The sequence below is a fragment of the Lotus japonicus genome, chromosome 2 (genome assembly GCF_012489685.1).
Source record: "Lotus japonicus ecotype B-129 chromosome 2, LjGifu_v1.2".
NCBI lineage: Eukaryota > Viridiplantae > Streptophyta > Magnoliopsida > Fabales > Fabaceae > Lotus > Lotus japonicus.
In genome coordinates, this window is record NC_080042.1 from 34,420,166 (window position 1) to 34,447,989 (window position 27,824).

General features: G+C 42.0%; 1 protein-coding gene and 1 long non-coding RNA gene across 5 annotated transcripts in view; one reads left to right on the forward strand and one right to left on the reverse strand.

The window, feature by feature from the left end:
* LOC130737930 (uncharacterized) overlaps nt 1-14,898 on the reverse strand; it is a 48,333-nt gene extending 33,435 nt beyond the window's left edge. For 2 of the 4 annotated variants that reach the window (XR_009019043.1, XR_009019041.1), the window contains exons 1-2: nt 13,705-14,310; nt 11,840-13,601 (exon numbers count right to left, since the gene is read on the reverse strand). This is a non-coding gene — a long non-coding RNA (uncharacterized LOC130737930). Of the gene's footprint in view, nt 1-9,771; nt 10,415-11,839; nt 13,602-13,704 lie in introns of those variants that run through there. The other 2 variants (XR_009019042.1, XR_009019044.1) reach the window with 2 other exon arrangements.
* LOC130737929 (tetraspanin-6-like) lies at nt 1,036-22,001 on the forward strand. The gene is made up of 3 exons (XM_057589803.1): nt 1,036-1,651; nt 20,844-21,157; nt 21,769-22,001. Exons 1-3 carry the CDS (start codon nt 1,160-1,162, stop codon nt 21,806-21,808), a joined length of 846 nt encoding a protein of 281 aa, XP_057445786.1. The 5' UTR covers nt 1,036-1,159; the 3' UTR covers nt 21,809-22,001.
* The last annotated feature ends 5,823 nt before the right edge of the window (nt 22,002-27,824 follow it).

Sequence of the window (27,824 nt, forward strand, 5' to 3'; positions counted from 1 at the left end):
GATTTTGTTCAATATGAGATGATCGTGAAAAGGCTTAGTGCCAAGTGATGATGACTGACTTGCATTACATGCATCTGTGGACCAAGTGCTTGGATTAGGCTTGGTATGCCACGACTAGTGCTGGATTGGGCTAGTCAGTGGTGATGTTCGGGGGATTCCCTGAACAAGGACGAGCGAGATACGATAGTATGTTTGAGAGGTCCAACCCCCGATCATCAAGCTGTTGGGCAGCGGTGCGTTGGAGAGGTCCATCCTGGATCGTGGAGTCGTGTTCGTCCAGCCTTTCCATGAGGGATCGGCTTATAGATATCCAAAGCGCCTGCATACATATACACATGCATCGACTAACTATGACTTAGAAACATGATATAGGTTCCTATATATGAAAATGATAGATTAGGGTTATACCTGTGAATGTTAGGGTAGTCACCATACTTGACTTGAGTGGTTGCTTTCTAGAAGTTGACCCTTGCTTGTTTGCTGTTTGGGGCTCTTAACGACTTGATGGACCGTTTGTTGTTTGTTATGTTGTACATTAATATATTTGTTTTAGTTATCAATTTGTCATTGCTTCATTTTTAACAAATATTGTAAAAATTTTAGTGTATAATAATTATAATAAAATTGTAAAAATTAAATCTACGCATGTGTTCTATATACACTAAAGTTAAAAATTTGTTTATTATTGTCACTTATTGGTAAAATTAATTAATAATAAAATTTGTTCATTTTAGATAATTGCGTAGAATATTACAAATTGATGGTGTATGTAAATTAATTAGTTTATTTTATTAAATTATAAAATTAAAAATCATAAAACGTAGAATCGCTCATCCATGCACCGAAAAAAATGGGCTACTACCCTAGTATATATAACTTAATAGCTAAGAATAGGAAGTAGAATTTCCGAATCCTTATAAATATTAAAAATGCTCCAAAATAGCCTAATGGAGGAAAGCAAGCATATATAGATAAAAAAGGAGATAGAAATGTTTGAGATTCTCTCAGCTTTATGCAGTATGACATAAACAAATCAAAACAAGTGCACTGCTTCCCTCCTTTAAAAGAGAATAAGAAAGCATGAAGACAACGCAAGAATCAGAAAGAACCATACCAATAGAGAGAGAGACATAGAAAAAAGAAAGAGAGTGTGAGATCGATGCAACGGTTCAGCAACACCGTGATCGGATTCCTGAACTTTTTCACGCTCTTAGCATCTATACCAATCATCGGTGCAGGCCTATGGATGGCAAGGAGCACCACAACATGTGAAAATTTTCTCCAAACCCCACTTCTAGTCATAGGCTTCGTGGTGCTTGTGATTTCACTAGCAGGGTTCGTAGGAGCATGCTTCCATGTGGCTTGGGCACTGTGCTTGTACTTGGTGGTTATGCTGTTTCTCATGGTGGCGCTTTTCGGTTTGACTGTGTTTGGATTTGTTGTGACGAGTCAGGGTAGGGGAGTGGAAGTGCCTGGCAGGGTTTACATGGAGTATCGCCTTGAGGATTATTCACCTTGGTTGAAGAATAGGATTAAGGATCCTCTTTATTGGAGTACTATAAGGAGCTGTGTTTTGGGGTCGAACACTTGTGCTAAGCTTGCTTCTTGGACTTCTCTTGATTATATGCAGAGAGATATGTCTCCAATACAGGTACAGTCTCTAATTCATAGTTTGTGGGTTTCATCAATTATTGCATTTTGTTTATTGTTTTTGCAAAATGATCCGCATATATACACTATTTTATGGTGTTCTCTTCAACACTTGTAATTTGCAATTTTTAACAGTCATAAATTATAAAGTTATTTTTTTATATTCTGTGATTTATGATTGTTAGAAAGAATCATAAATTACAAATGTTCGGATGACATCAAGGAATCTTGTTAACTTATTGCGTCTCTTGTTTCCTGATAATATTTAATTGTTGTGATAGTTATGATTATGATCCTTAAATTATGGAAATTGTGAATAAAGGTAATTGATATATGGACATAATTGTGTGGTTACATAGATTAGAGACTGGAAAAACTTGATGGTTTTGACTGTAATTGAATTTCAGACCTTTATTTAAAGGTAGGGAATCAGGTTCTGTAGTTGCGTTTTTTATACTTGAAAAGGAAGAACAAATTTCGTATTTTGTTATAGAGAAAAAGTTGCCTTAAGTAGTTAAGTTTCATTCTAGAACACAGGGAGAGATAAAAAGAGAAAAAATATAATTGAAAGAATGATAGAAAAAATAATCAGTAATAGAAAAAGAACATGGGTAATTCTTTTTTATGAGAGATATTCAAGTTAAGCAAAACTAGAAAGAGATGACTTCAGATGTATTATATGTATATGAGTACTATTGAGTAGAAATATTTCTTTTTTTTTTTGGTCAACAAATATTTCTTTTTTTACATTTCAAACTTTTAATTGTTTTGACTTTGCTACTGCCCATATTTCAAACTAGAAAGAGATGACCTTCACCTTACAATGTATTTTTTTAAGGGGTTGTCTAAATGACCCATGATAAAGTTTGGGTTAAATAACCCACCATCCAATCACATTAGAGATAAGTGAGTTGGAATTTCTAGATTTTATTTATTAACTTATTTCCAACTCATTTATCTACAAACTAATTAATTTTAGTGACTTTTAAAGTGAAAAATAAATTTATATTTACAAATAAACATAAATTAATTATAATGTTTACTTTTCAAAAAGAATTTAATGTGTGTGCATCGTCAGTGTAAACTTTTTTTACACATTCACCCAATTGAATGGCGCCACATGAGCAAATATATTATTTTTTTAATTAAAATTTAAGATGAAAGTTATTATTCCACCTACGTGACATGCTATGATTGATTGTCAATAAAATAAATTTAATTTTTTATTTAACTCAAATCATTTATTTTTATGTGAAAACAAAAGGGTGTTATATTTTTGCATCTCTCTATGCTTTGAAAAGAAGATTATTGTAGATCATTGAGCTCATAGATTCCCATCCTTTCATTGTGTATATTAATTACTCGCTCTTATTAGTTGAATGAGTCATCAATTATATTGAAAAAATCTTCCTTTTGTAAAGAAAAAATTAATTGAAAAAGAATCATAGATGCGTGTCATACTCTTTCTATCAAAAGTCGTAATCCATTATTAGAAATATAGAGTGATACATTTCCAGAAAATAAAACCCATGTGCAAAATGATCCTTTTTTTTTTTGAATAGTTGATATATATATGTGCGAATGAATAGAGTAAGATCTATTTGATGGAACTGGACTACTTGGTCTTAATTTGTATTTCTATCTCATGGTTCGCAAAGAAAGGTCTGTCTTAATTTTAATCTTGACTATTATAGGTCAAAGTTACCCAAAGTCCCTGATGTGCTATTTCTCATTTGTTAAATAAAATGTTGCGTGTCATCTCCTCATCCTTTGTGCTATTATAGTTTTCAAGGAGTTAAAGAATCTTCAATACTAGGTTCTTAATTCTTAGGGCTCGTTTGGCACGCCGTATTATTAATTGTTTGGTGATGACATTGTATTGTATAAGCTTATCCATCAAAGTCCCCTTATACGTTAAATGACGTATTATTTAATCCATCATGTGAGTGATGGATAAGGCATTATAAGGTTGTGACGTATAAGTCACCATCACCACCACCCTCCATTGCTGCCAACTTACACCACCATTGGCACCACCACCGCCACCGGTGTTGCCGCCACCACCCGATCACCGTCGCCGCCGCCACCACCGCCCTACCGTCACCACAGGTGTTGCCGCCACCACCACCACCACCGCCCTACCGCCACCACCACCATAATCGCCGCCACCACAACCCTATCGCCACCACCACCATAATCGCCGCCACCACTCTTTTGCCACCGCCACCGTCTTACCACCACCACCACCACCACCCTATCGTCGCCAACACAACAACCACCATCGCTGCCACCACCACCACCACCACAGCCACCACCGACACCACAACCACCACCCTATTGCCACCACCACCACCATTGCCTCCACCCTTCACCGTCGCCGCCACCGTCTTACCACCACCACCACCACCACCCTATCGGCCAACACAACAACCACCATCGCTGCCACCACCGCCACCACCAGTGTTGCTGCTACCGCCACCACCACCGACACCACAACCACCATAATCGTCGTCACCACTCTATTGCCACCACCGACACAACAACCACCACCCTATCGCCACCACCACCACCATTGCCTTCACCCTCCACCGTAGCCGCCACCGCCTTACCACCACCCCCACCACCCTATCATCGCCACCACCACTACCACCATCACTGCCACCACCACCACCAACCTATCTCCACTGTCACCACCACCGCCACCAACACCAACCTACCACCATTGCCACCACCACCACCAACCTACCACCACTTCCATCACCACCGCCACCACCGTTATAATCACATCCATATTTGATTTTTATTATATATCATTATTCAATACTTCATTAAACATAAAATTGCATTAACTTAAACGATATGGTAAATTATACAGAGTATGACCAAACGCTGGATAGTATAAGAAAGTTATCAGGGCTTATACTATCAGGCCTAATACTGTCAGGTCTTATACTATCAGGCCTTATACTATACGCCGCACCAAACGGGCCCTTAGTTTTTAGCACTATTCATGTGAGTATGTACTGCCACATGTGCTTAAGCAACTCTTTATAGATTTTACTCCAACCATGAGTTCTTAGTTCTTAAGTCTTAGCATTATTTATCTCGTCTCACAATACCATTATATTAGTAATATTTTTTATTTTCATATAATTTTGATTTAAATTTAAATGTTAATTCAATACTTAAATTAAATCAATTCATGAATGAGAGAAAAGAAAAAAAAAATTCATGCTAAGAACTCAAAAGTAAAACTCCTTATTTCTTATTTTTAAGAACTAATAACTCCACGTCAGCCCCCTCTAATGTTAAGAACTCAGTTCTTAATTCTTAACTTAAAAATAAAAACTAAAAACAATGCATTGGAGATGTTCTTAGTACAGTAAAATGGCAATAGCGACTAATATAACAGGGTACAAACAATGTCTGAGTTGTGTACAACAATTTTCTAATTCTATTCATTCAGATATTTGTAAGTTGTGATGGACTTTAACGTTACATATTGAATAATTTATTCTTTTAATGGTAGATGAATTAATTTTTTAGCTGAAACCGCCCCAAATTTCTTGGGAGTGTTCTTGCCATGAACATTGAGAGAGGGTATAGTCCATAGAGCAGAGAGATTGCACTTAGAGAGAGAGAGAGAGTTAGAGATAGTGTAACTGAATTTCATGTGATATTTGACAAATGAGCCAAGAGTCTCTTACAAATGATAACCGCTCCCTATTTATAGTGGGGGAGATGGGCCTAACAAGTGTAACTGTCTCTTGTTGGGTCAGTTGGGCCTCGCTGGGGGAGGCCCAATCCTTAGGCTGGGCGACCGCCACTTGGCGGGTAACCCCTGGGCGCAGCAGTCCACCAGTCTACAAGATACCGAGCACAAAGCATGAGGGCTAAGTGTGTCTTAAGAATCAAAACAACTAACTACGAACGTTGTTGTGCTAAAATATTTAAGTCGCCGACATGGCAATAAAAGCAATAAAATTCTGCAAGTTTCCCATGGGGCACGTTCTCTTTCATCATCATGGGGCACGTTCCCCCACCAATCATTGTGGCCTCTCACACGTCCTTTCCCATTCCTCTTTCGAGCCTATAAAATCCCCATCACTCCAACCATTCACTTCTTTCACAAACTTACTCTCCACTCCTTACTCTCCCAAATATCTCCGGCGAACCCCTGCTCCGGTGCCGCTGCGACTTACTCTTCCTCTTCTACTTTTTCTTGCTTTCCTGGTGAGTTTCTTGTGACTATCGCTCTCCCATCATGATACCAATTGTAACATCCCTTCAACCTCCTTTTCTCAACGCGAATCAACGCCAGAAACGTTGGATGAATCCTTTTGAGGGAGCCACCCCTTCTTGACTTTGAAGAGATAAAAGCCTTCCGGCTTCAGACCTTCAGAATCCTCAAACGCTCCGTTCAAACTGCTCCTCCCCAAGACGCAATTGACCAAACCTCGGATTATGACACTTGTCACCCCATTGCCAACATAGGGCGCAAAACTGGGGGACTTTTCCGTGAGAAACCCTTCGAGAATGTCCTTCGGGATGGCGGTTGTACAAATGCAGACCGCTCGTGGGTACACCGTGCAGACGGAGACGTCAAGAAGTACGTCTCATTTCTTCTACGTTCATGAATACCTGTTTTCGGAACTTGGGGTGAAACTCCCCTTTTCACCCTTTCTCTGTCGGGTGTTGAGTGAGATCAACGCCGCTCCTTCCAAGCTGCATCCCAACGCCTGTGCCTTCATAAGGTGTTTTGAGATGCTCTATGGCGCGATCCAACTCGAACCGTCACCCGCCCACTTCTTTTATTTTTATGATGCTGACTCCAAATCTCTCCAATCCAGCGGCTGGGTTTCCTTGAAATCCCGCCCTGGGCGCAAACGCCTTAACCCCTATAAAAGAAATTCTAAGACGAGCTTTGCTCGCCGGTACTTCCACGTGGTTGTTCACCCCGCCTATCCAGAAACTTTTACCGTCCGGGACGGGACTACCCTTTTCCCCCTTTACTGGACCGAGAAACCCCGCGGCGCTCTCGACCCGCCTGAGAAATCTCTGTCCAAAGATGACAAAGCCATCATTGGCCTTCTCTCCAAGCTCCCCATCGTCGACTGTACAAAAGTTATCGAGGCCTGTAAAAACTCCTCCCTTACCCTATTTCTAGGTGTCTGTCCGCTCGCCATTTGTTGTTTATTCATATAACTACAAATGTGTGTCTGTGTCTCTCTCCTTTCTTTTTTAGGGCACATGAACTTCTCCAACGCCGATCTCCAACGTTTGCTCACCGCCAAGAGGGCTGCTCAATTCCCGCCAACTCTTAACACCTAAGGGGGCAAGAGATGTCGCCCCCTGGCAAACGCTGATGGCGAGGATTCCCAGCCCTCGCCCAAGAAACAAGCTGTGTAAACCTCTCCACGGGTCGAGAACTCTGCCTATAGGTGTACCAGGAGGGTGAGAATACCGCTCAGCCCGCCCCGGGGAACACCGCTGCCGCTACTTCCCAACTTGTGCAGAATGCGGAGTCATCTGCTCAACAGGGCGAGTTGGTGGCCCTGACCCCTTACTCGCTCGGCGAGCCCTGCACCTTGTGATCTGGGCTCGCCGTTGCACAACAACCAGCCGCCGCCATCTCCTCAAAGGATCGTCCAACTCACTTCAACTTTTTCCCTTTCCCGCCACCAGGGAACTGGGGAGAGCCAAGCTCCACCTTCAAAGGGAGAAAAAGAAGGTCCACCAGGCGACCGTCTTGAGGACCCCGCCACCTTCCTTCTTTCTCGCCCCTTCCTTGAGAAACTGAGGGAGGGGGGAACTGAGGGCCCCAACCACTTGGCCCAGGAAGCCCTGACAAGCCTTCTTCGTGCCGGGTGTTTGCTCGCGTGGGCATCCCGAAGCCTCAAGCCCCCTGCTGCTGAGATTGACAAGTTTCGTGAAGAGGGTGAAGGGCTCTGCACCGCCAACCAGAAAGCCTATGAGTCAATTGATAGCTCAGGAGTCCAAGCTGAGTAATATTGGGGTTGAAATAGGCCAAGTTAGGGTTGACTTGGGCTATCGAGAATTAAGGATTGAGGAGCTGGAGGCAGAGCTCGCCGCGCAAGCTGAAGTTGTAGCTTCCAAGGATGAAGCCCTCGCTGCCGCGAGCAAAGAACTTGACTTCCTAAGTGGTGAGGTGTTGGCGAAGGATAAGCCTATTGCTGATGCTAAGGCTTAGGCTGAGGTAAGGCTAAGGCTGAGGCTGAGGCTAAGGCTGAGGCTCAGGCTAAGGCCATTGCTGACGTTAAGGCTCAGGCTGAGGCTGAAACTACGGCACTTGAAGACAGGTTGTGGTCCGAAGCTACTGAGGCCGTTGCCGCCCAACATGCGATCCGCTTCTTTCTCGCCAAGGACCAAGTGAAACACCTTTTTCCTAACCTTGATCTGGCGCCCATGGGAGTTTTCAAAGATGTCACCCCTGCTGGCTTGGTCGGCCCGGAAGATCCTCCATAAATCCTTGCCTTTCAACTTGGGGGAGAAAACAATAACAATAATGAAATGTAACTTAGTGTACTCTCTTTCGCCTCGCCTTGGCGCTTTGAATCAATGAGATTTTATATTTGCATCTGTTTCGCTTTGTGTTTTCATTTAAATACGCTGTTTTATTTTATTTCTCCTGCGCTATTCCGTACGCTTTATATCTTAACCCTGAATTACGTTTAACGATCTTGAATTGTGTGAAGGTTTACCTAGGACTTTTTGCTTGATTTAATCAACCAAGGCTTGGCACCGGGCGTGCCAGAAGAGGACTTTATTCATTAGAGTTGAGGTGTCCAGGTCCCAATGGCCATTTGGGGTGCCCAAGACTTTGCCTAGTTAAAAATGCTCACCCTTATTCCGGGGAGGCTTGTTGGATAAGGAGCTTATCCCATACATCGCCAACGGATAACGGCGATTACGCCGGCCTTTCCGGAGCGATTCCCAGACTTCGAAGGTCGTAATGGAATCGCCACCTTCAGGGAATTTCCCACCGAGCAACCGCCGTAATTCAGTTTTTCGATTGGTAAAGTCAATCGTAGGAATATTTTTGAGAATACCCTGTCATTCATATGAATTGCCAAATACAAATTTTTGTATTTTTAAAATTTCATTAGACATTTTTGTAAAAAAACTCCTGAGATGGAGAAAAAGGTTTCTTTATTTTTAGTCTGAGGACGCCTGCCCGCCAGTGCCCGTGGTCGCCACCGGCTTCAACTGTAGTAGTACCGCAAGTTAGCCGCATTCCAGACCCGAGATACCCGCCTTCCATTCAAGTCCTCCAAATGATATGCCCCCTGGCCTAAAACCTTTAGGATTCGGTAGGGCCCTTCCCAGTTTGGGTTCAACTTGTTCCCTGTGTTCCCAGTTCGCCTTTTGAGGATTAAATCTCCCTTCGCCAGTGCCCGTGGTCGCCACCGGCTCCAACTGTAGTAGTACTGCAAGTTAGCCGCATTCCAGACCCGAGGCACCCGCTTTCCATTCAACTCCTCCAAATGATATGCCCCCTGGCCTAACACCTTCAGGATTCGGTAGGGCCCTTCCCAGTTTGGGTTCAACCTGTTCCCTGTGATCCCAGTTCGCCTTTTGAGGACTAAATCTCCCTTCTGCATCTCTCTCGGACGCACCTTGGAATCATATTTTCTCACCGCACATTGTTTCGTCGCTGCCTCACGCACCCGATCCTCTTCACGAGTTTACGACAATAAGTCCATTTCCGCCGCCATGTTCGCGACATTTTCCCCTTTCAGCCACGACTTGGTCCGCCAAGATCAGTTGTCAATCTTGTAACACCCCGATTTCGGTGGCGTCACTTTAGTAACCAAAAGTAAACTTAATGCGGAAAAACGTGAAATATTTTTTTTTCGATAATAACTAAGACAAGACTGAATTAAATAAAACCCAAAAGCGAAAAGCAATAGAACTAATATACAATATATAAACAGCCCCCGCTGTAAGTAACAACCTCGTCACGAGTAACCTCCAGTGACGGAAAGAAAAGTGCAACGCCCGTAGGCAATATATACAAACCAAATGAAAAGGGTGAAGTGCCCGCAACACCATCCCTCAAAACTGAGAATCAGCTGACCCAATGGCCTGAAAATAAGACCTCCTAAGTCCAACCAACTCTCTGTGATTCCCGTAAGGAAACCACACAAAAAGCTATAGGCGGATCTACCCTGTCCCCTAAGTAACAAATGAAGCAAGACTGTCAGAGCTAAAACTCTACTCCTACACTAATCCTAACTCGAGGAGCTCATACCAACACTCAAAACTATGTGCTAGCATGATCGTCGTCTGAATCAGAATCCAGAACGACCAAGTCTACCAGCCCTATCCGTCCTCCCCTCGCAACCACAGTGCGCTCCGATGCTGGACTCACGGGCTTAGGGCCCGAACCCTGATCATCAATGATCGCAACAGAGGGTGCACTAGACCCTGCCGAAGGCACTCCCACTGGAATCTCCTCTGAGGGATCCTCCTCCTCTGAAGATGACGGTGGCGGCGGTGCTCCTCCGAATCCTGGTCCGCAGTGAACGCCCGGTGGCAAGTTGAAGCTGATAGAGCATCGCCTCAACACTCCTGACCTCAAGAGTCCTCCACTGTCCACGTGGTCCTCCATGATGCGCCCCGAATACGTCGCTCGGTGGCTCGCGGGGTCAACCACCCACGACCCGGGGTCGTCCTGATCTATCATCTCGTACCTAATCCCCCCCGAAGGGTGGACCATGGTGAACCAGTCCGCAATATTCATCTGACAAAAGGCGTTGTCCGCCAAAGCACACACAGAAGACGCGAGGGTCAACTCTAAAGAACTATGTAGATAATAAACCCAATAGGTACAAATAATAGATAGCCACTTAGGCTTATAGCTAAAGATGTCATTCCTAGGGTTGCATGTTCCACAATAACATAAACACAATAATAGCAGATAGCATGTTCCAAATAGGTTTAACAATTACCAATCACACTCAACAACTAAATTAGTATGCATGTTGCATGATATGTATGCAGGTTAACCCAGTCAACCACATGCATTCCGGAAAGGGATGGACATCAAACGGATCAGCCCTAACACCAGCCACGGTGGAGCCATTTCGGCCCGCGTGCCTCTTACTCCAACAGGGGTAGTCAGATCAGCAGTAAACCCGTAGGTCTGCCATTTCGGTGTGCTACAAGAGACGTCTACAAACGCTCTTTCACGGCATTCCGGGTCTTATGACCATTTTGGAAACCGACGAGGTCCAGAGTACGTCCTGTGTCAATACCTCATTAATGTTGCATGTATGCAAAATGATTAGTCAAACAACGTCTCCGTCCTCACTCGACACGTCGCCACGTGTTCTAGGGAAGTTAAAGTCTCTAAAAGCTTACCCTAAGGTAAAGTCGATTCTGCGACCAAAAGACACACTTCATAACGACACATAGCTGCTCCAACAGCACCACAACAAACGCTGCTCCAACAGCACAATAACAAACGCTGCTCCAACAGCACAACAATAAACGCTACTCCAACAGCACAACAACAAACGCTGCTCCAACAACACAACAAACTCAACACTTGGATCCGACGACACTCCTCGTTTTTCCAAAACTATGATTTGACTTCCAATGCCTTCCTTCGAGGTTGTTATCATTACTTAAAGATTTTGAGGTTATTTAAGGTCTTATGAATTCTCTTTATAAAATAAATTTCATTTTGTCTTATCGCAAGTCTTATACATTTTCAGGATCTCCCAATCCCAAGTCGCTTCCAGAGGATGTCTCGATCCACTAAACAAAATTAAGGCCCGAACCTCGTTCGTCCTATCAAACTTTCTCAAAACTCTCAAAATAAAATCGGCATGACCTGCCCGCTATTCTCACCATTCAGAATCTCAGATTCCAGTACAGAGCATATTTAAATCATCACAATCAACAACATGTCATATATCAATAAATCGCATCATAAACACTTAGCACTTAGCATATAAAGCATGCACCACACATCCTAGATTACCCACATAGCACATAGCATGTAAGACAATCTCAAAAACATTCAGTAGATGAATCATCTACATTGTCAGCCGAAGCCTCAGAAAACATTTTCCAATCACACACAATTCCAGTGCATAAACAGTAAACAATGTCGAAACATCGACCCTAAGCATTAACTAGAGATTCAGTGAGAAGCCCTCACCTTAGCCAATTCTCATACTAACTGCAATTTCACTCCCAACACATCTTTGCTTTCCCGTGTCGGTTCGCTCCCTTTTATTCTTTAGCTTCGTCGTCATGCGCTCCCGTCATTCGTACCCTTCATGAGTACCCATAACGTAATTACTATTCGAGTTAACCTACTGACTTAAAGTCTAAACTATGACTTCAGGCATTTGACTCGAAGCGAACGTATGTTAAACCTAATCCCCATAATGGCTATAACCCATTAGGATAAAACTCAGAAATTCAGACAAGTCGTTATAATAACAACAAAATAGTAACAATATTCAATACTTCAAAAAAACTTTTGACTTAGTAAGTCGACTTTAAAACCAAATACTGATATCTTTAAAATAGAAAAGTATACATAACTAGTATTTACTCCTCTAGTTTTCCTTAGAGTTCTCAGTCTCTATTAGGATACTCATTGAGGTCTTTTCACAATATCATACAAATGAGTCTCTTTCAATTTAATTAATTACATAGCATCTCACAATAAATCTTTTCCTTTATTTTATACAATCACACACACACATAGAATAATACCTTTCTTTGAAATTCTATTTTGGTGCCACGAGAAATACTAGACATATAGTCACCTACATCATTTAATTAACAAGAGGATAAACTTTTATTTATAATTATTTAAACATTGAATCCCCAAAGGATTATACAACTAGAGCAATTAAAATGGTTATCATTAAAATTGGAAGGAAACTTCATGTAAGGAAACTTCATGTAGGTGATAAAGGCGTAGAAATAATAATCTAGGAGAAGCTAGTCCCAAATTCAAACTCACTTTAGGCAAAAGCATTTCCAAACTCAACTTTAAAGGTATAGCTGTCCCAATTTTCGTGATACAAAATAGCTCACTAGAAATAAAGAAAATTTATAATCTTAAGTGTGGGAATCACAATAGAAAATTATTGTCAAAAACTTAAGTGATTCTAATTGCTTGACTTTTAAAACTTAGGTCTTCAATCAAAACCAAGAGTAATGAAAACGTGAACTAAAAGTTGCAAAGAACTATTCTTATTTTAATGTATTTTTGCTACATTCATCAATTGTTGTATTTTCACAAGTGCTATATCAAACTGTCTAGTGTCTAGGCAAGGCCATTATTTGTTAAAAGAGAATGATATTTTAAGTTAAAACTAGATGACCCCAAAAAGGAGTATTAGTCATTGTACATTAGCATATTAGGTAACTAGAAATAATGGCTAACGAAATTGGAGTTGAAATACATCAAAATTGGGGAGGATGGTCCAACAAACTACAAGGCTTACGTGAGAGACCATTTTGACAGAAAAAGTCCAGTGAAAAATCCAAATTCTATTTAACAAGGGACAGCCCTAAATAACCATGAATCATGGCAAAATTACACAAAGGATTGAAATTTTTAATTATTTATTTTCAATATAACTCCATTGATCTCATCAGCCAAAATAACCTAAGTGTAACCTTCAAAACATTTACTTCAACTTTAACATATGGTTTTATTTTTAGAATAACAATACCAATATAGACACCAACAATATCATTTTCCATCATAACTAATTAATACAAGGATAAGCCCAAAATACTACCACTATATTTTTTTTTTCTATTAACATATAATTTCTAAACACAGTGTTCAAATCTTTCTCCTTCTACCTCAAGTCTCATGGTCCTGGGACTGAGCTTCACTTCTTCCTCTGGTCTGGTCTAGTCGTGCTCTCCCCTTCCTCCAGTGGCCATTGAAACTGAAAATATAGGCACATAACTCAGAGAATGGAACTCAGGATATGAACAAGAGAAAAGCTAGGGTTTTAAAAAGGGAAATTTGAAATAGATAAGAATAATCACCTATTAATGATGATTGAGCCTTGGATTCAGGAAGAGGAGGTTGAGAGCTTCAAGAAATTGGCCTCCTTTCTCAGAACAAAACTCGCCGGAGAAGACGGCGGCGGTCGCCGGAGTCACGGTGGCCGATCATCGAATCGATGAAGGGGTTTTGTTGCGGTTGATGAGAGGAGTTCAGTGGTGGCGTTAGTTTCTCCAAAAACTTAATGGTTCGCCGGAGATCGGAGGAAAAAGGTGGCGGCTAGGGTTTTGGTGGTGGCTCTCATGGAGAGGAAAAACAGAACATGGACAGTGGTGGTTGCTGCGTGAAGGAGGCATAGAGGTGGTGGTGCTCGCGGTTTTGGCTCGTGGTGGTGTTGTTGTTCCAGACATGTTGGGAAGAAGAAAATGGTGAGGAGGAAGAAGAGAAGTTGCAGACAAGCTTCAGAGAAAGTGTTCTGCAGCTTTTGTTTTTGAGAGAAAGAAATCAGAATAATAAAAGAAAGAGAGATATTTTTCTTTTGTGGGAGAAAGAGGGAGAGAATCGTGAGTGAGAAGGGAGAGTGTGGAGTGAGGAAGAGAAAAGTATGAATGGGTGGATGTGGGGCCCTTGGAGAGAGAGATTGGGAAAGGAAAAATAAATTGGATGAGTAAAGAGAGAGAGTGGAAACGGTTGGAGAGTGAATGAGGGAAGAGAGAAAAAGTCAAACTGATTGAGGTGGAGACCACGAAGAGAGACAAAGTGTTAGTGGAAATTTGAATGAAAGGATAAGTGGTTAAGAAAAGAATAAAGAATATTCTTTGGTGATAGGCTAACATAGGTAATTATAAAAATGTGACATGTTAGAGCATGTCATTTCTATAAGAGAAAGAGATAATTAAATAGTATAAATTCCTAAGATTAAAATGAAATAACACACGAAAATAATTCTAATTTTATTTTTGTATTTAAATAAACCTCTATAAGATTGAAATATTGAAATTAATTATCTTAATAAATTTCCTCAAATCGCGATTAGATTCGAGTCAAGAAAATATTATAAAAATACTACAATATAAATGCGCGATTAAATAACTATAAGGAAAATATTCCTTAAGGTATTTCTCGTCGTCGTGGCGCGTATAATATTTCAATCATAATTAATTAATAAATAATACGCGTTGCCGTGAATTAAGGAGTTAAATAAATAAATAGTCTATCTAATTCTGGATCTTACAAATCTCTACTGGTAGCATGGCGTCTGACACATATGTCATTCTGACGAGTGTTTCCCTTGTCCTGGATTGTGGCGTCATGTTGTAGGACCAAATTACCATTGAGAGTTCATCCAACGAAGCCCCCGCCTTGTCATCCAAACGAGTCTTCAGGCCGCGCAAGATTACCTTATTTGCGGAATCATCTTGTCCATTGGTTTGAGGGTGCTCTACCGAGGAGAACCTCATCTAGATTCCCATCTCACTACAGAACTCCCTTGTTTACTTACTAGTGAACTGCGTCCCGTTATCCGACATAATCGCCCTTGGGACTCCGAACCAACATATTATTTGCTGTCGTGATCGTAGCAAGTGGCTCGACCTCGATCCACTTTGTAAAAGAATCCACCGCCACTAGGATGAATCTCATTTGGGACCTGTCGGTTGGAAACGGCCCAATTCAATCGACTCCCCACATGGAAAACGACTATGGCGCACTGATGCTTGTTAACTGTTATGGCGGTGCTATCGGCAAATCCGCGAAGATCTGGCACTTCTCACACTTCCTCATGAATTCAATGCAATCTTTCCTAATGTTCGACCAGTAGAAACCAGCCCTCAACACCTTGCACGCCAAGGACCTTCCTTCGATGTGGCTGGCACAAACTCCCTCGTGTACTTCTGCCATGACTGCCATATTCTCTTCTGGTGGTAAACATTTCAGAAGCGGCGAAGTAAACCCTCGACGAAACAAATGGCCATCCAACATGGTATAGTGACTCGCCTCTCGTCTCAGTTCCTTCGTGTGTTGCTGCACTTCACTTGGTTCTCCCGCCAGGACGTCTATAATTGGATCCATCCAAGTTCTCTGCTGCTTCACGCACGCAACTAGCTCGCCCTCAATGCTCGAGCGGGCTAGTGTTTCCTGAATTACGCTTCGATTGTTTCCAGGTTTCCTGGTGCTCGCTAATTTGGCCAGCGTGTCTGCCCTCTGATTCTTCGTCCTTGGAACGAATTCCACAGTCACTTCTTGGAGTCGGGCCATCAGGAATTGCACGCGTTCTAAGTATTTAATTAGATTGGGCTCCTTCACCTGGAAAGCCCCAATTACCTGATTCGCTACAAACTGGGAATCCATCTTGATGAGTAGGCTGTCAATCCGCACCTCGATCACCAATTTAAGCCCAACAATTAATGCCTCATATTCTGCCTTGATTGTTGCTCGCCTTGAACTCAAACCTTAGAGACTGGTCCGGAGTTAATTCCCTAGGTCCTTCCAAAGTCACACCTGCCCCCCATTTTCATTCAAGGAACCATCTACGAATAGTGTCCATTGAGTGCCTACCTTCTCTACGGATTCCGGTGTTAGCTCTACCACGAAATCTGCCAGGGTTTGTGCCCCGACTCCCCCACGCTTGTTGTATTGCAAACCTTATTCTGACAATTCTACTGACCATGCCACCAACCTACCCGATAAATCTAGTTTCTGCAAGACCTGTCTCAAGGGCATATCAATTCTCACTTTTACTTGGAAACTTTGAAAGTAGGGTCTCAAACGCCTAGCGGTCACAAGTACTGCCAACGCCGCCTTCTCTATCTTCTGATATCTAATTTCCGCCCCTTATAGTGTGTGGCATACAAAGTATATGATCTTCTGCTCGCCATCCACTTCTTGCAAGATTACCGAGCTAATCGCACTATTCCCAATTGAAAAGTATAGGTGGAGCGAGTAACCTCGAATTGGCTTTGACAAGATGGCGGGAGCGGTCAGGAGCTCCTATAATCGCGTGAAAGCTTCCTCACATTCAGGAGTCCACTCAAATGTTGTATTTTTCTTAAGGCATTTGAAAAATGGAGCGGACTTGTCACCTGAGTGAGGAAGGAACCTCGAGAGGGCTGCAATCCGTCCCGTCAGGCGCTGGACCTCCTTCACGTTTTATGGACATTTCATGTGTTGTATCGCCTTGCATTTGTCTGGAATAATTTCAATTCCCCTGGATGTAATCATAAAGCCCAAAAAATTTCCCCTGGATCCCGAAGGAGCACTTCTCCAGGTTAAGCCTCATGTTGTGCTTACGAATTTCGCCAAAAGCTTCAGACAAGTCTGCATGATGACTCACCCCCAGTACTGACTTCAAAATCATGTCATCCACATAAACTTCCACGTTTTTTCCTATCTGGTTGGCGAAGACTCAGTCCCATTAACCTCTAGTAAGTTGCCCCTGCGTTCTTTAGCCCAAACGGCATGGTTTGGTAGCAATAGTTCACCCTGACGGTCATGAACGCAGTCTTATCTTCACCAGACGGGTGCATTCAGATTTGATGATAGTCGGAGTAAGCGTCCATCAAACTCAATAACTCATTGCCCGATGCCCCATCCACCAACTTGTTAATACTTGGTAACGGGTAGGAATCCTTTGGGCATGCCTTGTTTAAGTCCGTGTAATCCACGCACATTCGGCACTTGCCATTGGCTTTCTTCATCATCACAACGTTCGCCAACCATGGGGGGTAGTTAATTTCACGGATAAACTCCACGGCCAGTAGCTTGTTCACCTCCTGTTGTACGACCTTCTCTTTTAGTCGCCCATCCGCCGACGTAGCTGGGAGACTGGTTTAATTCCTGGGTTCAACGCCAACTTATGACAAATGAAGTTTGGGTCTATCCCAGGTATGTCCTTATGACTCTAGGCGAAAAGGTCCAAATTATCCCCCAACAATTTTCCCAACTGCATTTTCTTGTTCCTCGGTGAGCCTCGTTCCTATCTAGAGGACCCTATCGCCAAACTTCAATTCCTTGGTTTCTTTGATCGGCGTTAGCCTGTTCAATCGCCCCTCACCCCTTGGGTCGAGATTCTCTTATGAGGCTTCAATCTTGTGGCACCTGTGGCCCGTTGAAGCATTCCTCTTTCCATATAAGTCCAAAGCATTGTTGTAACATTCCTTAGTTCGTATTTGGTCTACCCTAATCCTTCCGATCCTACCATTAGGCAACGGGTATTTGACCTCCCCGTCGAAATTACAACGCATATTCTGTTCAAGGTGTTCTTCCCAATGATCATGTTGTAAGACCCCACTACTTGCAGGACCAGATATCGTACCCTTTGCACCTTGGCGTTCTCATTCTCGCCGAAAGTCGTGTCTAAATCAAGGAAGCCCCGCACCCAAACTTGCTCGCCGGAGAACCCCACGAGAGTTCCTGTGTACGGAGTCAAATCACCATTCTTTAAACCAAGATGATCAAATGCATCCCCATAGATGATGTTTGCTGAGCTTCCCTAATCCAAAAGTACACGCCTGACGTTTAGATTGTTGATCCGCAGCAGGACCACGATTGGGTCATCCAAGTGAGGCCAGATCCCAGCGAGGTCTTATGTTGAAATAATAATATCAGGGTGTGTGAAGCCAAAAGGATTCTCTTGGACGGAGTTTACCGCCCTCATATGTCGCTTCCTCGCCGCACTAGTGTCTCCACCGCCCCCGAACCCTCCAGCTATCGTATTTATATCTTTGGCTAGCGAGTTTAGTTCCTGCTCTACAACCGCAAGGTCTTCCTGTCGCCTTGATAAGGTCCGACGACGATCGCTCCGGATATCACGTCTCAAGCGTCCTGCCTTAACCAACTTCTCTATGCCCTTTCCCCTTTCCCAAGGCGTGGCAATCATTGGTGTCATGGCCTACTGCACAGTGATATTCGCACAATTTCGTCACATCAACGTCTCTCGGCGGGCGCTTGGGCAACCCTGGTTCACCAATCATATGCACAGCCTTTAGCTCCCGGAAAATGTCTGCCATGTTAGCACTGAGCACTACATCTGCCTCCTCCCGCCAGCTAGTCCCCTGACGCTCCCAGCGGCGACTTCGCTCCACGTTTTTCCACCACCTCGGTGGCGCTAGTTGCTCCTTAGTCGGTTTCGCATTCAACTTTTATGTCTCGCCACCGCGTCGTTGCATCTTAGGATGTTTAACCGAAGCTCCATCCATCTCTCCTTTCGCGCAGTTACGCTTGAATGCATCATCCTCTTCATCCAAAATGTACATGCTTGCCCGAGAGCGAACTTCCGTCATGGAACGAGCTGGTTTCCTGCTTAGCTTGCTGTTTAACGGTCCTGGCAACAATCCATTCTTGAATGCTAGCGCAGAAGCACACCGCACAGATTCTTCCACTCTCACGGAAGCTGCGCTGAAACGCGCCACGTACTGTTTCAAAGTTTCGCCCTCTACCTGGCAAACATTGTATAGATCATCAATCGTTACTTGCTTGACCTTACTCGCGGAGAATTGAATCAAGAATTTCGATGAAAAGTCGCAAAAATTGTTGATAGAGCCGCGTGACAGGGTCGTCAACCACGCCATCGCCGTTCCCTTGATTGTTGAAGGAAACATCATGCACTTGATCGCGTCCAACGCCGCGCTGATCACTATTTTCGCATTGAAGTAGAGAAGGTGATCCTCTGGATCAGTCCTCCCGCTGTAGGACTTCAAAAGAAGATTCTTCATATTGTCCGGAATGGCAACTCTCCTTACCTCTGCCGAAAAAGGCTCAAACTCAGCGACCGCCGTTGCCTCGCGGATCCCTTTGTCCTGTTGCTCAAAGCGAAAGAAATCGAACTGTGCTTGTAGTCGCTCATTTCGCCGTTGATTGTTGGCCACAGTTTGAGTCATGAGACGCTAATCTCCCTGTGTGATCGTCAACTGACGCGGAGGAGTCAGAGAAGGTGGAAGAGGTGGTGGAGCTGGCTGCTCTTGTCGCACCTCCCAGTGCTGCTCCTGTTACGACTGAACACATCATCGTCGACCGCGAGCGTCCACCAAAAATCGCTCTAAAAACACCGAGAAACAAGAAATTCCACAAAAATCAAGGAATTCGATAGCGATCACAACCTTCTCAACTGTGCAATTGTGCAACCAATCCACATAATCCAGGAGTAGAAATTTTTTGGTTCCCCACAGACGGCGCCAGATGTTCTTGCCATGAACATTGAGAGAGGGTATAGTCCCTTGAGTAAAGAGATTGCACTTAGAGAGAGAGTTAGAGAGAGTGTAACTGAATTTCATGTGTTATTTGACAAATGAGCCAAGAGTCCCTCACAAATGATAATCGCTCCCTATTTATAGTGAGGGAGCTGGGCTTAACAAGTGTAACTGCCTCTTGTTGGGTCGGTTGGGCCTCGCTGGGGGAGGCCCAACTCCTAGGCTGGGTGACCGCCACTTGGCAGGTAGCCCCTAGGCGCAGGTCCTCTAGGGGCTCGCCCAGTCCAGGGAGCGACAATTAACTTCTTTGTTTTAAGGAGACAATTAATTTTAATTTACCCAACTTCATTGAGGTTTGATTTATTTACATCACCACCTCATTCACACTTTATTTTTTATTTATCTTTTTCTTCCTATTCATCATATCATCAATCTCATATGTTTTCATCTAACACCTCACCTCCACTTATTATTAGGTGTGAATAAAGCTGAGTTCAAATTCATTATTTCATTGAAAAATTAGTTAGCTCTCAATTTCTACTTGATACTCAAAATTTGTTTATACTCTTAATTATTTTGGTTTCTTTCTTAGGATTAAACATCACCACCGCTAGTGTAAACCTTTTCTATACAGTTACTCAATTGATTAAAATTCAAAATGAAATAATTGTTTCTCTTCCGTTTTTTTTACGGATAAATGTTAGTTGTTAGTAATGTTAGTAAATTTGTTATTATGAGGGTTTGAATCCTGTATCTTTTACCCTTAATTTCACCCTACCCTTTTGACCCTACCTCTTGTCACTTGAGCTATCTTTCGGGGACAATTGTTTCTCTTATGTAACATGTTGTAGCTGCTTATCAGTTTTCAATGTAAAATTATTTAATTTACACCATAAATATTCATTAAACACTTTTTCTGATCAAATTGTTGAATGCTAAATTCAGTAAAATCAAATGAACAACACTAAATAATAACTGTGGATTAATTAATGCAGTCTGGATGTTGTAAACCACCAACAGCGTGCAATTACAACAACATAGAAACAATGGAGGATCCAGATTGCTACCGTTGGAACAACGCCCCTGCATTTCTCTGCTACGACTGTGATTCCTGCAAAGCTGGTGTGCTTGAAAATATAAGAAGAGACTGGCACAAGATCTCTGTTCTAAACGTCGTCGTTCTCGTGTTTCTCATTGGCATATATTCCATTGGGTGTTGCGCTTTCAGAAATGCAAGAAGAGCTGAAACTGATTATCCACATGGTGAAAACCGCATGACCAAAGTTAAACCCAGATGGGACTACTATTGGTTAGTCAAAAACACCCTTTAACTTGCTTTTATGTTCCATTCAATAATTATTGACAGGTTTTCCACAAACTGAAAATTAAAGGTAAAGATGTCAAGGTTAACCGTGCTACTAATACTTACTTCACTTCAACACTGTTTTTTATTAATTACTTAAAATTATGTGGGTTCCACCAAATTAGAAGTCACATTCATATATATATATATATATATATTTGGGTTGGATCTCTACATGAATTTTAACTAATTAATAACAGATTGTTGAAAAAAGAATGTTAAATGTTGTTTTAGCATATTTTTATCGAGATTTTAAATTACGATTCCAGTTGCAATGTAATAGCGGATAAATATGTTGTTGCTGAGTACCACATTTATATCCTTGAAAGTAAACTAAAACAAGTATATTTTGATGCTCAACAGATTTCAAAATGGTTTAAAGAATGTGATTAAAATACAGGTCCAAAGATTTTTGTCTAACATTTTTCATGCAGCTTTACTTTCTTTGTTAAAAAATAATGTGAGCCGTAAATATTGTAACTGCATGTGAAACCCACATGAAGATGCCCGGATCTTTTGACTGCAAACTTATACTTTTGGTCTGCTTTCCCTTACAGGTGGAGATGGTGCCATGACAAGAAGGAGCAGCTTTTTTAGCTGAGATGCATGCAGTAGCACCGTTCTTGGGTTCTCTAAAGATAAGGGACCATTGACTAGATTTTGAGACAAGTGATTATCTGAGAAACTATTTAGATTCGGTTTTACAGCTTAAGAAGTAATTGTAGAAAATGAAAAATGGATCCCATGACTTGTTTCTCCATGGTAATAAATAAACTCATTTTATTTCCGGTCAGCTCTTAAGTCATACAATCGAAAGGATTTGCTCTTAAGCAGCACTAAAGGAGCGGTCAGTGTGACCCTGTTCACAAACGAACAGACCACACCAGCTTAACTAGCAGAGTATCTGACGGCTCCAAGCCAACTGCAAGCTCGAAAGCTTTACTTAAAGGACTTCCTGCAAACTTGCTGAGACACGAAATACAAATATTAAGCCTATAAATATAGGTTTCTACGTTCAATTACGTAACATGCTATTCATTCTTAGCATTTCCTAAGTTCCTCTTAGACTCATGGACTTTCTCTTTGCTCATTCACTAACTTGAGCGTCCGAGTGTCTTCGGCAAATACTCAGTCAAGCACCTGCGAAAAGTAGCAGTCTAGAATCCAGGAAGAACATTTTTGGCGTCATCTGTGGGGCAATCTTCAATTAAGAAAGTTTGAAGACGGACATGAGTGACACAACTCCAAAAGAGTTTGATGAGAGCACGCGGAAGTTTTGAAAACTTCTCGAGCAAGGCTAGACCGAATGACGATCGAAAGCCTCCGGTTGAAAAGCTCAATGAAGTCATTTACAAGCAATTTACAAGAAGAATTTGATTTCTAGAAGTTCCGAGAGGAGTCATTTAGTAGAACTTGAGTCCTTCATTGAACAAGCGAATCCAAAGCATCACTTGCAAAATTTCGAGCAACGCATAGGACCAATGAAAATTGCATTAGCAGACGAAGCGAACGCATTGACTTGTAGGCAATTTTCTTGACATTGAAGGGAGAGGCATAAGGATGGTTCAAATCACGCTTCCGAACATCGTGATCGAGAATTGGATCAACTTCAATAAACTCTTTCATGAGCAACTTTGTAAGCCAGGCAACACAAAGCAGCTAAGGAATGAATTGGAGCCAAAAGGAATGCAATCCTTCGTTAAGGGTTAAAGCAAAGAAGCAATAAAATCCTTGATGAATTTCCTATCACGTTTTCACGAGGAGGTTGTGATGACGTCGAGTTATGAACATAGGACATTTAAGCTTGGTTGTTAACACAGTCCAGCCTCGTACCTTTTACCACACCTCGTTGATGAGGCAAACCCTGACTAACCTGAAAGAATTTCGAGATCATGCTGAACACTAGTAGCGATTGTGGTAGATTTGGGAAGCATAGTGGACTTGATGTCCTTCAGATGCTTCCTCCGACATGACTATGAAGCAGGGGATTTAATATCCTTGATGGCCAATTTGACTACACACAAGGGAAATACGATAGCTTCGGTTGGAGTCAATACACTCCCTATAATATTGAAGGTCGGGGGTATAACCAAGATGATCGTAACATGCTTTTTAATTTTTGTTTGTCAATTGGAAGCATATTTGGTCCTCGGCTGAACGACAATGTTTGGTCTAGAAGCGGCTGACTCAATTTGAAAATATGCTCGGATACGCTGATAGGAAGAGGGGAACTTGTCCACCTCTAAGTCAGCAAAAGCACTTCAACCAATACCTCTCAGAAAAATAAAGGTAAAGAACTGTGACTACCAGGAAATCCACAGGAAGAAACAAGAGGAAAGCCACAACTTAGTGTGTCTGTTATAGTTAGTTGTTTTGTTAGAGCCTCTAAGGCTTCAATATCTTCTTCCACACCTTCATCCTCCAAGAACATAACCCTGACTTGGTTTTTCTTGCAGATATGGTTTGGTCCAAACTTTTCATCGCATCAATAGCATTGTCCTCTTCTCAGCTTTTCTTTCATCTCTTCCCCAAAGAGTTTTCTGTAAACCCCACCTCTTGCTGCCTTACCTCCTACCCTCTCATTAACACTACCCCTGGAAGATTGCACTGTTCCTTGAGTTACACTAGCTCCCCCCAATCTTCTATCCAGTGTCAATTTGTACAGATTTCTGAAATGTTGTAGCTTTAAAAGGTGGTTTATAGGAAGAATTATACCTGCTAGTACTGTTGATTCCAGCTTTACTTACAACCAGATTCTTCTTCTCCACCATCAGAGCTTTCTTGACCATGATTGTCAGGGAGCTAGGCTCATAGAGCTTGATTTCTGCTACAATTTCCTCCTTGAGTAACAAAAATGTGCATGTAATGCTCTTCTTCAACACCTCGAAGCATGCCTGCAAATATTTCGAATTATGCTACAAATTCCTCTCACTTCCCTCTTGTTTAACAGCCAACAATGCAGCAAAAGGACTTGATGCAGAAGTGAGTTGAAACCGTTCCAGTAATGCTTCTTTGAACTTGTCCCAAGTAGTGACTAGGTTGCAAGTCTCCCACCACTGGTAGCCTGAACCTTCTCTTCCTCCTTCGCCCCTTTCAATCGGAAATACGTTTCCAATTTTTGGATCCATCTGTACGCATCTTCATCACCTTGAAATACCAGAATTTCAAGCTTCCTCCAGCGCTCTGCTTGTGAATTCCCAGCGCGTGGTGTTTTCTCCTCTTCATCGTGCATTTCCCTGTCACCTCCTACGCTTCCGCCGTTCTCCATTCATTCTTCCTCCGCTCGCTAGCGCTCACGCTCGCCGCTTCCTCCTACCGCGCGTTCGCCATCAAATTTTCTCTACAGTGATTCCACGACTGCCTCCAAGGTGTGGAAACGTTCCTCCACTCGTTCTCTCTCCATCGCGCGCTCTCTGCCATCTTCTTCCCAGATTCGTCGCTCCTCATCGCTATTCCTACCTCTTCCTCTCGGTCGCGATTCATAGCCTCGATCAACCTCTCGATTGCATCAACTCGTGATTCCATTCTGCTCGCTACCATAGATCGATACCACAACTCCTGGATGGAGCTCTGATATGAAATTGATGAACACAGAAACTAGAAGATAGTTTGTATTGAAAAATAGAGACTCAGATTCTCAACTGAGAACCAGAGCTTCACAGTACAACAATGGTGGAAGTTATCCCAAGCTTCCCCCTCTGGATATTCGAGAGTCCAGACTCTCCCCCAAATCTCAACTAACTGAACCTGTAACTTCCCCTTTTCCCTTATTTATACTACTTCTGTAATTCTAACAGAATACAACTATAACAGAAATAGTCAGCTGTACTCTAACAGAAACGAATAACTATGCCAGCTGTATGCTAACATAACAACTAACTATAACAGACACACTAAGTTGTGACTTTCCTCTTAATTCTTCTAGCTTAATTGCAACTTTGGTCCCTGACGTTTACCAATTCCATAATTTTAGTCCCCCATCTAATTTAATTACACGGATGGTCCCTGACTTTGCTGCCCGTCTGCAATGTTGGTCCTGTAGTTTATTTGTTAACGGAGGAGGCTTACGTGGATGTCCAATTGGAGAGAGAAAGAAGGACTGAAGAGAGAGGGAAGCACGTGAGTTGCACGTGAGACCTGCAACAGTCATCTTCTACCCTCTTCCTCCTTAAAAAATAGAGCATTGTGCGGAAGATGTTTCGAAGCTTGATGTAAGACCCAAGTTTTAAGCTTAGAATAAGTGGAAGAGATTTCCATTTACGATTAGGTTTGACGTATCGTGAAGGGAAAACCTGAACAAGAGTTTATCGAATGGAATAAATTTATGAAGGAGAAAGTTCAGGAAAAGTCAAAGGATTGTATCGAAGTCGATTTAAGTTATAGCACGACTAATATTCGTTTTAAAACCTAGGACAAGAACCTTAGGAAATCAAACTGTGTTCCACCCTTGGAACACTGTAGGAATTTAGTCCAAAAATCTTCAGAGAAATGTTAGAACTTCTCTTTTTCCATATATCACAATCGTTTCGAGGCGAAACTCTAGGATCTACGAACGTCCGATTCCAATCATCGGAAGTTTGCCGAAACTGAAACCCTGGTATTTCAAAACCCTAGAATCAACCGACGATGAAGATTTTTTTCTATTCGGAGCTTCAAATGAAGATTCCACACGCGTACACCCATTTCTCTTGATGTTTTCAATCTTTCTTCAGAAGGAAGTTTTCTATTCCGACATACGATGCAAAAAGTAACTTATCGGGTAAAATAGTTTTTACACCGACTTTGCATTAGTCACTTAAAATACAAGGAGACCTCTGTTGAGTTTTGGTAGTATGTCGCCAAAACCTATCTTAGAATTCATGGAGAATGAAGCCAGAAAAATCGGAATCGCGAAACTTTCGTTTTCCTGCGTTTTGCCAACCTCTATATATAGCATTAAAAACAAGCCTCGAAAACCAAAAATCATACCGATATTTCTTTGAAGAATTGGAAGATTCAGCGGGGAGAATATCGTGTCTAAAATACGTTGGAATCAGTCGGAAGAATCGGAAATCGCTCTCATATTTTTATCTTAACTCTATGAGCAAAATCCTTCGATATCTAAACAAATATGTACCGGTTTACAAAATATCTTCTCAAAATATCTGTTCATACTTATCCAATCTTGATAAATATCTATTCATACCTATCCAATCTTGATAAATATCTATTCATACTTATCCGATCCTTGCTAAATATCTTCCATTTCATTCCCTATATATATATGTTGAAGCTTGAGACAAAACCTCACAAACACACACACACAAGCCGCGGCCAAGAGGAGAGGAGGAGAAGAAGATTTTCTTGATTTCTTGCTTGATCGTTGATCCGACAGTTGCTACTTCAAGGTGTCGAGGTATAGTCGCTAATCCTTACCTCTGATCGTCTTTTCCATAGCTTTTCTCTATGCCCTTCTGTACTCTTAGTTTTGAGGTTTTTGCAAAACTATCCTGAATACTTCATTTTTTATTCTAAACATCTTCCTTACGTGCCCAAGAGCACTTCTGTCGGATTAGTTTTTCCGTTATGTCGCCGGAACTCCGCCGGAATCAATTTCTGCTTAAAATACCCATTTTTAAGCAAAGTCTCAACCTTTGGACTGAAAACTATCGCCTTAGCTTAGTGCTAGTAGGATTAGTTGTCATAAACGTCGTTGGTGACGTCCCTATCCAATTTGCTTTTTGAAATTTCAGTTTTGAATTTCTGAGCTAAAATATTGACCAAAATACCCCTGCGACAGTTTTCGATCCGATAATTTTTCCGAGTCTAGAATACCCTTAGTTACGACTAATAATAACCTAGGAACCAAGTTTGATCGAAGAAAAATCGACCCACCTAATTACCTAAAGTGGCCGAGCACCCTAAGGGGAGATGAGGAAAATTTCTTTTTCAAAAAAACTTGTCCTTTCGCGCTAAGATTATCGTACCTCGGAGTATATACTACTTCGTGTAACCTTAGTAAGTATTGATAGCTTAGTTTCTGATAGATTCTGAGGGAATTCTGTGGTTTTTACTCTAAAGGTTCTTTTGAGGAATTTCCTGAAGAACTAGGAGCGGATTGTGAAGGAACCTTCGAAGATAATCCTGGAAATTGGCTAAGGTGAGGGCTTCTCACTGAATACTAGCTAATGCTTTAGGTGTCGACGAATTCGACTTGATTTATTGTTTATGCACTTATTTGTGTTTGACTGAGAAATGTTTTCTGAGGCTACGGCTGACAATTGATAATCATTTATCGCTTGAATTGCTTTTGAGTTTGAATCACATGCTATGTGCTAAATGGATAATCTAGGATGTGTGATATCTGCCCTATATGCTAAGTGTTATGTGGTTAACTTAGGTTGTGTTGATATATGAGCTATGATTGTTGGATTGTGCTAATTTAACTATGCTATTACACTAATACTTGTGATACTGAGGAGTGAGAATAAGGGGCAGGTCATGCCGATTTTATTTTGAGAGTTTGAGAAAGTTTGACGGGACGAACGGAGTTCGGGCCTTGTTATTGTTTTAGTGGATCGAGACCTTCTCTGGGATTTACTTGGGATTATGGGATCTTTGAAACTCGTAGGAA

What these genes read in the sequence shown, in the direction of transcription:
- LOC130737929 (XM_057589803.1), top strand. Translation starts at nt 1,160, where the DNA reads ATGCAACGGTTCAGCAACACCGTGATCGGATTCCTGAACTTTTTCACG. An exon ending in GAGATATGTCTCCAATACAG is followed by an intron (nt 1,652 to 20,843) that starts GTACAGTCTCTA and finishes TAATTAATGCAG; the next exon opens with TCTGGATGTTGTAAACCACC. An exon ending in CCCAGATGGGACTACTATTG is followed by an intron (nt 21,158 to 21,768) that starts GTTAGTCAAAAA and finishes TTTCCCTTACAG; the next exon opens with GTGGAGATGGTGCCATGACA.